Genomic DNA, 12,920 nt, shown 5'->3' on the forward strand with positions numbered 1-12,920 from the left:
TATCTGGCTAATTCTCTTAGTACCTCATTTACAATTACATCCTAACACGTAAAGGAGATGCAACCCATCTGCTTTTCATCTTGCAGTTTTACTTCCAGCAACAAACACCACTTAGAATAGAAGGGGGCAGATGCACCCTAACAAACGCAGCGCTTAATGTAATGCTCTCCTACATTCATATTTATAGCAGATACTCTATTAACCATAAGTCGTGTGTTGGTTTTTTTTTAATAAAAAATGCTAGCGTATTTTTTGCAGCATCTTTTTAAAAGGAGTTCATTATCTCACCAGGATTTTTTAGAACGTCTAAGACGCTTCCTTCCTTTAATACGTGGGCAGTGGTGAAGGGACCACCAGCAAAATCTTTGACCTCCTCTTTCTGTGTGTTGATGTTGGTTGAGGTGGTGGTGTCTTTTGAAACAAAAGAAAACAAAAACAGCTTTCACAATGTGACCTAGTTAGAGCAGATTATACTCACTTTTGTTAGAAACAAGAATTTCCAGCTTTCATGCTTCTCACATAAGAATCTTCACAAATTCTACTTACTTTGCAATGCTTTATGATTACAAGCAAAACAAAAAGCAACAAAACAAAACAAAAATTATAAAAGCAGATCTGTCACTGGAAAAATACTGCAGAAGTCCAACACTGCCTGGAATTGCTAGCATGCGCAGACAGGACAGATTGAAGATTTAATAAAGAAAAAAAGGAAAATCAGCACTTCAGATCTGAAGTGCTAAAGTTTCAGTTACCTAGGGTAAGAAAGGGCGTCACTGGAGTACCACTGGGTCCAGAAAGTTCTGCCGATTTTACAACGGGAACACTAAATGTAAACCCAATCTGCTATGAACAAGAGAGGTTTTTCAGATTCTCAAGCCACAGGAACTCCAATCGAATGCACACACAAAACCAAATCTGAAAGCTGCTCTTCACATTTGTAGCACGCATGCTGAATGACAAATTATAAGCCAGAAGCCTACATACTTTTCTCCATCAAGGCAGATTCTGCTTTAGTGTTCTGCAACAGCCTACTAAATGCCTAAGAAAAAAAGTCAAGCTCCTTTATTATTTTACTTACAGAAGACGTAGGTAGCACTTCTGCCTCAGTAGATTTCACAACTGGAGATGAAAACGCAAACTCAGGACTGCTAACAGTACTTGTTGGTTGTATCTGTATTTTCAAAAGAATTAAAGGTTTATATTTAAGAGCAACAACTACTTGAATTCACTACCCAACAGAAGTCCCGCAGTGACGTCGAAAAACCTGATGTTTGAGTTATTTTGCAGATAAAAGTAATAATAAAACACAGGGAAGTTTCCAAGTGGGTATAGGACAATATCTTCAAAACCAAATTCCAGAAACTGAGAGGAAAAGCTGGAGATGCTACTTAGGTCTAAATGCACGGAAAAGCAAGCCAGGAAGCTGAAGAACGGCAAACTCAGCCCAATGATACTCCAAGAACTTCAGCAAACACCTCAACATGTTAAAGCAGCTGTCTACTTCAAACCATACAAAAAATATTTCAAGTACTCTGGAACAGATTAATGTTTATTTTATTGCAATAATATGCCAATTATTGCACCCTAGGCTCATTCTATGTGAGGCTCATATGACCACGTTACCTCTAATTTAATAACTTAAATAAAGTTGTGGTTTAACCATTGCAGGCAACTAAGCACCACACAGCCACTCGCTCACTCCCTCCAAGTGGAACAGGGAAAAGAACTGGAAATAAAGAAGTAAAGTTGTTAAATTTGAGGTAGCATTAATGACTCATCGCATGTAATGGCTACCTGGAAAGACAAATGCCATAACCCTGTACATACTCCCCACTCCTTCCCCTTCTTTCCCCCAGCATTTATTGCTGAGCACGATGCTAAATGGTGTGGAATATCCCTTCAGTCCTCTGGGCTCCGCTGTCCCGGCTGAGTGCCCTCCCAGCCTCTTGTGCATCCCCGACCTCCTCGCTGGCAGGGCAGCGTGAGAAACAGAAAAGGACTTGTCACTGTGTGAGCACTGCTCAGCAACAGCTAAAACACCAGTGCCTTACCAACACTGTTTTGCTCACAAATCTGCAACACAGCATCATCTACTACGAAGAAAATTAACTCTACCCCTGCCCAAACCACTATAAATAACTTGGCATAAAGTCCACACCCCCCTTCCCCCGCAGACTTCCACAGCATTTGAAGCAGTTATACAATCACGTTAAATGGGAGTTGGCAGGCTCTAAGACTGAGAGAAGCAGAATCAAAACATTTATGCCTTTTTCCCCAAACTGGCATACAACCCCAATTCATTCAGCTGCGTAGAAACTAATATTTGTTAGTTTCATGAGCACCACAGAAAAAGTCAACTCGCAATAAAGCAGTATACTCATTGTAAACATTATTTATAGCATAAAGATTTACCTTGCCCGCCGCCGTCGCTGCTGCATCTGCCATGCCTGCCGCCTCCGTTGAATTTGCCACGCTTGTCGTTGCCGCTGTTGACTTTGCCTTGTCCTTTGTCATCAGCAGATATGGCATGCCCGCCGCCATTATTGGATATGTCAAGCCTGAGGGCACTGTTGAACACGTTATGCCCGACGTCGCCGTTGTATAAATCATGTCCTCCACCTCCTCCTCTGATAGATCTGTCAAGTCCTCCACCTCCGATGGATCTGTCATGCCCTCCACCTCTGATGGATCTGTCATGCCCTCCACCTCTGATGGATTTGCCATGCCCGTCGCAGCTGCTGGAGTTGCCGTGCTCATTGCTGCTGTTGAAACAGCGCTCGGTGACGCTGAGACAGCGCTACTACCAACGAAACTAGAATTGAACTGAGGCAGCGATGCAGCACTGATGGGTAGGGGTATGTTCGGTAGCACTGGTTCCTCCACTTCCTAAAGTTGCAAATTTTAATTTTTCTTATACAAGACCTACTACTTTCTCACCCCATCCCACCCAATTTATTAACAAAATTAAATAGAACAAAAATCCATACAAATTAAGAGAAAGCAAGTTTCCAGAAGAAATCCCGATCTCCCCACCTCTGTCTACCACGTCATTTTAATTTATGGCAGGCCTGCTTCCACATTATACTCTATTCAACAACTGTACAGCAAGAACACTGAAAGTTAACTCAAAACCTGTGCGGAACAGAGATGCACAGATCACATTTTTTTTCTTTCTTCTCTGTACTTTAGTCATCAAAGCTCTAGAGAAGCATCATCCTTTCTAACTACCCTCGCATGGCTTCAATTAAGAGTACACTCTCAAGACAAGTGAGAAAGTGTTCCTCTTGCAAAATTAGGCAGGATAGCTGCCAAAGTTTCTAAAGTCATTACAGCAGTGAACGTGGAAAAAGGTAATGTTTAAAGAAGCAGGTAGGTTCAACAACCAAACTAAACACAAAAAGCACCAAAGAAAGTCAGACTAGCAGCACTGAAGATTGTGTTCTGGTAAATACAGTCTATACCATGTATCAGGATGCAAATATAAAAATCAGAAAACAGCCTCTTAACAACTTCAATTTTCATCCCTGCCACTTACTTTATTTGATTACTAAGATTGGATGAGTTATGTTTTAAATGGCATAGAAAATCTGACCAAAATTTGTACAGTACTATCATGATCTACTTAGAAATGACTAGGCAGGGATGTAAGTTGGTACTACTGATATTCAGTGCATCCTGTAGCTTACATCTGTTTCACAGTTTTGATTTGAAAAGTTTATGGAACTTTTGATATTTGGACCATTATTTTATTTGCGTTACAGGAATAAACAACAGTGTTTACGATTTCTTTATATTGCATCATCCAGAAGTCCCATTTAATGATTTGAAACTTAAATTAACTTAAATACTTAATATTAACTTAATATTAATTAAATACTTAATGTTAACGTAAATACTTAAATTAACTTACAGGCAGCTTATATAACATCCAATAAAAGAAAAAATAATCTGAATATTCATGGTCATAGTTTTATGGAATAGATTTTTCCTATTAAAATGAGAAAAAAACTCTCTCACAATGAGTTTGGTGAGTATCAAAAACTGAGTCATCGTTAGCAGACATGCAGAATGCTCTCTTCTACTACTCTTTTTCACACTCTTGGCCTGTATCTTTCTGTATGACTTAAATATGAAACCAAAAATTAAGCTTTTTTTTTTCTTTTTATACTTGGCACTCGTTTCAAGTATCATTCCTGTAGAAAAACTATACAAACCTTCACCAAAACATTACTTCTCCTCTTAGGACTCATTCATTCAATTGCTAACGAGAAATGTTATAGTTTGAAGAATCTCCAAGGTAAGAGAATTAAAAATTTCAAAATTACATAAGCAAAGTTCAGGTATTCAAAGACAGGAAATCAATTGGAGCCTGCTCTGAAACCCACAAGAAAACAAAAACAATGCAAAAATAAAGCGGTATTGTTATAATTTACTATGATGCAATAAAACTGACACACTTAGCTAGTTACTTCAGTAAGCTCAGTGACAGCAATTAATTTAAGAGTCACTTACCTGTTCTTGTACAGCTTTTGATAAATAGTGTATTCCTCTTTCCCTTCTCATTTTGCCGCCTCCGCTACTCACTCCTGAAGACAGACCACTGGACGCAGCAGTACTGAATTTGTAGCTGGTCACATTGCTAGCACACGACAGTACAGAAGTTGGGGGAAACAAGAGAAAAAAAAATTACCAGCCAAATTTTTTTTTCAAGATATTAGAGCTGTTATTAGTCCTAGAATTGAAACCTGCTGATCAGAAAAAAACTAAAGCTGTCTCACAAGTTGCTAAACGCTGGTAAATACTTGATGTTCTAAATAGGAAAAACTTTATTAACAGCAGCAATGAAAAGGACATACATAAGTGCACCGTTCACACGGGAACAATGACTAAGCCAGAAGACCTGAAATAGAAGAGCTGATTTAGATTGTTATTTTCCAGTGCTTCCTTTAAATAGGACTGGTTCTCTGATTCTGCGATGCACGTGTATCTTTTGCAGGGATATAAAAGAACAGCTCACAAAAATACAGAAAGAGTGCACATATGCACACATACACATGGGAAACACTGCCAACAGCTCTGATAGAATAGGGACGCCTTAGACTTGTGTGGCAAGGTAATATGGCCTAAGCTTCAGAAGCAGCTCTGGCTTTCATGTGGCCATCAGCAGGAACAGCAGAGGTGTTTGGGTATGCCAACATTCCAGAAGTCTTTTCAGACATGAATACAGATCCCTTTTGTAAGGCATACAAAGGCGTTTTTCTGGTACTTAAAAAAGCCTAGCTCAAAACCAGAAAGATATCCTAATCCAAGAGCAAATGGGGAAAAAATAACCCAAACCAGAAGTGGAATAGGGAATAACTCTAACAAAAGTACTATGGCAAGAAAATGAAGTATGCCTGGAAAAACCGTGACATCAAAGCTTATCTTGCAGCCAATCAGTCAGTCAGTACAGAAGTGCATTAGATCGCACTGGAAGACACCAGGTCAAACTCCCACAATACTGAGGAGGAGAACTGGTCTAAACTTGTCAAATACTTGACAACAGCCTGCTTAGCACTGTAACTGCATAGAGGAAGACAGATCCCTAAGGCAGATGCTCAGACTTTTCTCTAATCCAAACTGTCAATCCATTAGAATTCTGAAAAAAAGTCTTACATCAAAATAGATCTTCATTCAGACAACTATCGCTTGCCCATAATAGCCCATATTCCTCTTTCTGTTAACACCTGTGAGCTTCAAGGGGGCAAAGACAGTTGTCAGCCTTCAAGCAAGTCTAATCTACAATTGGACTCAGGATATAAAATATATATATATATACACACACACACGCATAGATATATAGCATTGGTGGGCCAGAGATTTACTGAGTATTCCAACTCAACTGTCCAAAGGGACTCTTGCCAGCAGATCAGTGTGGTGCTCCTGCTCCAGAACATGGCACCCAACAGAGACCAGCATCACAAAAAACACTACCACCACTACCTACTCTACAAACAAAAGGTAGGGCACTGCAATAAACTTTGTGAACGAAATCAAAAGCAGTATGAGTTTGCTGTATCTCCTTCCTAAATGGAGAAGTAGAAAGGAGTTCTAGCAAAGACAATTTAGAACAGTTTGAAAAAAACATAATTACAACCCAGCACCTGATTGCACCTGTACCAGAACCTTAAAGCCAGTCGCTTCCACCCCTAAAAAGGTGGTTGTTGTGAAGTCCAACTTTTAGATGCCAAAACAAAGTGTTGAGTTCTTTCTGCAAGCCAAAGAATGCCCATGGTCACCTAAGAATTGCTTGGCAGATGAGCATAGAGTCAACAAAATTCCCTGCTACTGTTCTTTGAAAAGAGCGGCCCCCCTAAAAACCGAGTGCAAAGTCCCTTAACTCAAGCATTATTACCCAAAACACCATTTGCCCAGAAGGAAAAGCCATCAATATTATCTGGAGGATAACTCATTTGACCTAAACCAAGAAAGCAGTATAACACAAAGCAGTCTCCTCAAGAAGAAATTCAATTAATTCTGCTGGATTTTTTTTATTTTAGAGATGAGTTAGCATTTGGCCTCAAATGATCCTAAAGAACACATGGTCTTCATGTGAACTCAAAGCAGACAATTAACTTCATCATGAAAGGAGTATTAAAAAAAAGAATAATAAATCATAAATCTTCCTCCATGTTTTTGCTTAAAAAATAAAGAAAAAAACACATCAATAAACATCCTCCTGAACTGTAACTCACTTCCCCTACTTCACCTTCTAAAGAATGCTTCAGAAAGAATCATCCCATTAGGACAGAGCTTTCAAACTGCAAGCAATTAAATAGCTAAAACTAATAGCTTTTCCCCTAGGGAACATTAGGAGGGACAAATTATTTTGTTATAAGTAAACTGAGTTATAAACCATGAAATATCTGTCAAAGCAAAATTTGTAACGCTACAGATTTAGTTAAACTACAAAATGAGCCATATTTCCTGTAGAAGGAAAAAATTAGGCCTCCAATAGCAAAGATCCTTTCTGTGGATACAGAAAACGTGCCTCGTTTCCCATCTTCGTATCCTACTCAGAAGATAAACTTGGGATAAAAAGTGGTGTATCAGTACTTTTATTCTTGCTCATCTTCCTTCCTTTCATAAAAACAACAATTTTCTCAAAGTTATATTGATCTTCAAACACAATCCAGACTTTGCAGCTGCCTCAAAATACAAAATTTTCATTGGATTTCCCATTCCTTTTACTGAGAACTGTCACCACCTTTCAGGTGCAGACCGTACTGAAAAAGGAGATGTCTTTCTTCCTTCAAGTAAGTTTTAAATTAATAGATGTCATACCTTTCAGATGGTTCTGCTCGCTGTTCTGCAGGCAAAGTCTTCTCTCTCATCCCCTGCAAGTTAAGTTTAGTTCAAGACTTAGCTGAATATGTACAGAATACACAAAGTACCAACAACCACTTCATGTGGTTTTTTGTGGTTTTTATTTTATTTATTTATTTTTAATTTTATAGCACTGAATACACCTCACCTACTTAACGTTGTTCCCTAATTCAGCATTGTGGGTACAGTTCAGTTAAATTTTGGGGCTAAAGTAAGCACACTGGTTCACTCAGCATTGAGGACAAACTGATAGAACACTAAATCAAATTTGTCAAATCCTCTAACAAAGAAAGTAATTATTTTAAACAAAATGACAAAAATTGTGTGTGGGGGGGAGAGTTTTCATCAAAACTTGTGTTTACCAACCCCGTAAAAGGGACATACTTTTCTGTTTTCTGTCATTTATGAACAAACAAGGAAAAAAAAAAACTCTACCCCCCTAAAAACTAAGCAGTTGCTGCTACATTCATTTTAGAACTTTACCAAATGGAGATTGTGCTGGCTAAACAATACAGAGATTGAAAGAGTTAAAAGCAATAAGCAACCAGTATTACTGTCCACTTTGATTTCCAGCCTAAGAAGCCCATACACTTAACACGTGGTCATTTGTACACTCAGACTGATACTGGAAACACAGATGTTTTCGCAGAAAGAGATGCCCATTTAATTTTATGGAAAATTTATCAGACTCCATCTACTCCAAAGCAATCAAAACCGATAACTCAGCACATTGTCAGAACTCTCACTTGGAGCACATAGCTCACCTGGAATAGTTTACACAGAACACGAGCATGTTTCATCAGTGACAGCTTTGTGTACATGAGAATATAAAAGGAAAACATTTCTGTCTTTTAATATTCTTTCACTGAGAACAGGATGACTCAATAGCACATCATGACATCGTGAAAACAACCACAAGACACTGAGTGTTCCAAAAACAGAATTAAATCCATAAAAGCTCAATCTATTTCACAATGGTTCCCACTGCCTTAAAGCTCGCCTCAAACATACTATCAGTACTTTTTGCAAAGATAGGATAACAATTGGTTTGAGAAACATTCCAAGACTGGAAAAAAAAAACAGGCACATAAGGACTCAAAAATGTACTCACTTGGTACTTTGTGTCTACTCTCTGGCAAATTTTGCTGGACTGAGTAGTTGAAGTCGGTGATGGTTCAGAATACCGCGTATAACGCATCGGTTGACGGTTTACCGTTGGTGTCACAAGTCTCTTAACAGGTGGAGGCTGGAATGCATTCTGGGATTCCAGCTTTGAAAGGGAAACAGCAATCAATTTATCCTTACGTCCACCCAAATTAATTCCAATATTTATTGATGAAAACAAATTACAGAACTATAAACCTCCCCCCATCGGTCTTGGCACTCAATGAATACAATTTGAAAATTCTGAAGACCGTTCAACTTGTAGAGGGAAATCACCAGAAAACCAGTAACGAAATCCATAAAGCTATATATAAGTAGCCAAAGTCTGACTGAATTCCATTTCAAAATTTGGCAGTTAGCTTCATAGACAAAATAATTCATGCTACCATAATTAAAATAACCCATGTTCCTAGAATATGCTCCTATCTTTTCCTCTGCCCACACTGTGATTTTTTTTTTTTAGTAGCTTAATTCATTAATTTAACATTTGAAGTGTTAAGCAACTAATTATACAGGCTTCTGGGCTTCACATTCCCTACATTTTCCCTCTTCAAAGTTACACAAACAATAGAACACACTCAAAAAAACCAACTTGTCAGTCTTACAATAATCTCATTCATTAAAATATGATCCAATGCTTTACATGTACATTAGATGCACTTCAAGTAGTGGGTTTGACTTCCCTTTTCAAAGCATTTTCACAGACCAGAGTTAATTTTTAACACAGACCACTGCGTGTTCTGCAAAACTGACTTAACTGAACTGTCAGACAGAAAACAAACCCTAAAGGCTACAAGATTTACCGATGGCTCCGCCTGCGGTCTTAAGGATCAGAAAATACAGTCTTAGGAAGCATGCTATTGTTCAAATCAATACCAACAGGAAATTTTTGTTTACGCTGCAGCTTTAATTTCACAGTATCTCCCAGCTCTTAGTAATAGAATTCACACTCTCTCTAAAGTATATAAAAATACATCTTTCTAAAAAATATTACATTCAGTTTGAAACCTTGAATAAGACATGTTTTATGTAAGTTCACAAATCTACTTCGAGTGAACGATGGTTCATTGCTGGTTTTAAAGGTAAAAAAGAAAAATATTAATTCCCCCAGTTAGGCATTCAATACACCAAGAGCTATTCTGCCTGGTACAGTTCCTTGAAATAAGAAAAATACCACATCACTGCTACCCACTGCAGAAGTTTAGCCCGAGTGCACAAGTGTTCCGTCAACCGCATGTTCACTTTAGCAGGAAAACACACGATCGTCTCCTCAGCAAATAATTGCTTCTCATCACGGGCTACCCTTCTCCCGCCACCATTATGAATTCTAGTATTATGAATAGACAATCTATCTCCTTTCACCCACTGACAGCTGCGTGCAACATTCATTTAGTGGCTGACAATTTCAGGCTCTCTGTTGCAAATCTGGCAGATCTTTCTTAATGCCTTATCACAGGTGTATTGCTATAATATAACTGAGAATTCACACCAGATTTGGTTTTAGTTATTTGGATAATATTTATGATATACTTCACTTCTCCATGCCCTTGTAATTTGGCAGATGGTGAAAAGATGGTCCAGGAAATCTGAGATGTTTGTAAACTCTGAAGTGATTGTAAACTTAATTATACATCCATCCAATCAAGGAATTAGCACAGAAACTTCTTGAGACACTGTCCCTTTTCTCATTAGAACAGAAGATGAAAAGTTTGCACATCTTGTTATTTCCTTCAGTCACCTGATCTTCAAGTGGTCATTTAAGGGTTTTGCAATTTAATAAGCCCAAGGATACCCCTAACTAAAGTCGTCAAAAAAAGATGACTAGTTTTCATTTTTTAAAGAAAATGAAAGGAAATCATGCTTTACCACACCATTATCACCAGTTCTGTGCTACCTCCAAATAGGAATTTAGGAGCGTAAGATTTATAGCGTCGGAAAAGAAAAAGAAAAAAAAAAACCTCTACCCCCCTAAAAACTAAGCAGTTGCTGCTACATTCATTTTAGAACTTTACCAAATGGAGATTGTGCTGGCTAAACAATACAGAGATTGAAAGAGTTAAAAGCAATAAGCAACCAGTATTACTGTCCACTTTGATTTCCAGCCTAAGAAGCCCATACACTTAACAAGTGGTCATTTGTACACTCAGACTGATACTGGAAACACAGATGTTTTCGCAGAAAGAGATGCCCATTTAATTTTATGGAAAATTTATCAGACTCCAACGATGGTTCATCGCTGGTTTTAAAGGTAAAAATGAAAAATATTAATTCCCCCAGTTAGGCATTTAATACACCAAGAGCTATTGTGCCTGGTACAGTTTTGCAATTTAATGATACCCCTAACTAAAGTCATCAAAAAAAGATGACTAGTTTTCATTTTTTAAAGAAAATGAAAGGAAATCATGCTTTACCACAGCATTCTCACCAGTTCTGTGCTACCTCCAAATAGGAATTTAGGAGCGTAAGATTTATAGCGTCGGAAATTAACAATTTTCCTCCTCTTTACTTTGAATGGTGATAAAAAGCACAAAAACTAGTTTTCTGTGCCCGAATGAACACGGAAGTCTGTACAAAGTCTATATGACCACTCAGTCAGTATTTTTCTATTTGTGATCATTTCTTCAAGAGCAAACTTGCCTCAACAGGAATTTTAATATGCAGCTTCACCCCAAGTTGGGGGACAAGATAAAACGACTTGGTGTGTTCTAGAGTTGGTGCTCTCAACTTACAAAGATAACATAATTCTTAACCTGAGTAATCTTCACAGCCCATCATCTACTGTGGATACATGCCAATATTAACTTGATTTGATGTCTATGTTGTCACTGAGGTTTGAGAAAATTTTTCTAATAGTGATAAAGCATTGAAAAAGTTATCTACCTCAGCTTAAGACATTATTGGTTCTTACCTTTCTTCGTTTGGACTGGAAGTCAGTAATATCCGGTTTATCTATGTCCGGAGGCTGAGGAAAAAACAAAGCATAACTATTAGAGGGCAATTTTTTTCTCCTGAGAGAGAGGGTTCCCTGCAACAAAAATGTGGGGGTTCATGGTCAACTTACACAACACAGCAGCAAAACAGATGCCATTCTTTTAGCATCCTGTTGAAAAAACAGCGCAATAAATTAAACCGGCCACAACGTAAGGAAGAATAGTTTTATCTTTATCCTTTGATGGCACATTTACTAAGTTTTATAAACACATGAAGCAAAAACAGATTAAAAGAAGTGCTATTTACCAACAAAGGGCTTGACAGCTTCTCCATTGCCTCCAAGATGCGCCGTGCTGAGGTACTTAACGTAGCGCGGGACCACACAGTTTCTTGTCTAGCTTTCGCTCTCCTTTGTGCCTGAAAAATTAGCATTTTAAGTGTTACAATGGTCAATTCTGAGCTAAAGAGGCATGTATTTTACGTCCCAAGGCTACACTGATGATACAATCAATATATTCTGATGACAGAGAAAAATGCAGTCACTGGGAGTTCAAGCCATAAAGAAGAGAATACATTCGGAGTTTAATGAAGTTTACCTTGGGCCTCAGTGCATCTTGCACGTGCTTGTTGCACGAGCAATAAAAGAACTCCGTACTTGTAAAAGGTCAAGACGGATGATGCTAGGACTGCTAAGGCCTCCGAAGCAGTAATCAGGGAAACAGAACTCAAGAAAAGGCTTGTGGTACAGAAAGCATTTTCAGTAACAACACAGACCTCAGAGTTTCACGATGGTCTAAGTGTACCATCTTAAAATCAGTGTATACAATCATAACCAGGAACTAGTTTTACTTCTCTCTTGCTTCCTCCCTTCCCCCAAGATTAAAGTTGGCTGCAAATCTTTGTCTTAAAAGATAAAGATCTGATTTAAACTGTAACAGATCTAAACATTACACTGAAAAAGTAAACTGTTTATTTGCACCACCCAACTTCAAATATCAGTCGAAAACTTCCTTTGGTGTGACTTTTTTTCTTCCCAGGTTAAACCCCTCATATAACCACACTGTGCTTATCACACGATGTGAAGACAGGAAGCAGACCACGCAGCATGTAAAAACACAAGTGAGACTCACAGAACCACAGAATGGTTAAGGTTGGAAGTGACCTCTAGAGATCGCCTGGTCTACCCCCCCGCTCGAGCAGGGCCACCCCGAGCAGGTTGCCCAGGACCATGTCAAGTCAGCTCTTGAAGACCTCCAAAGAGGGAGACTCCACAGCCTCTCTGGGCAACCCGTGCCAGGGCTCCATCAGCCGCACAGTGCAAAAGCATTTCCTGATGCTCAGACAGAGCCTCACGTTTCAGTTTGTGCCTGTTGCCTCTTGACCTGGCACTGGGCACCGCTGAAAACACAATGGCTCTCTATGCTCTTTGCACCATCCATTCAGGTATTTATATACACCAA

General features: G+C 38.6%; 1 protein-coding gene across 1 annotated transcript; it reads right to left on the reverse strand.

Annotated features, from left to right (window-relative positions):
• Positions 1 to 324: 324 nt before the first annotated feature.
• Positions 325 to 9,269, reverse strand: LOC310882502 (uncharacterized protein; the record flags this gene model as incomplete). The annotated part of the gene is made up of 6 exons (XM_083801360.1): positions 8,477 to 9,269; positions 7,324 to 7,376; positions 4,513 to 4,639; positions 2,413 to 2,886; positions 1,079 to 1,171; positions 325 to 411 (listed from the first exon to the last, which is right to left on the reverse strand). The coding sequence occupies exons 1-6, from the start codon at positions 8,561 to 8,563 to the stop codon at positions 325 to 327; spliced, it is 921 nt and encodes a 306-aa protein (XP_083657486.1). The 5' UTR covers positions 8,564 to 9,269.
• Between the last annotated feature and the right edge of the window lie 3,651 nt (positions 9,270 to 12,920).

Source organism: Anser anser (genome assembly GCF_964211835.1).
Source record: "Anser anser genome assembly, chromosome: 16".
In the NCBI taxonomy this organism is placed as follows: domain Eukaryota; kingdom Metazoa; phylum Chordata; class Aves; order Anseriformes; family Anatidae; genus Anser; species Anser anser.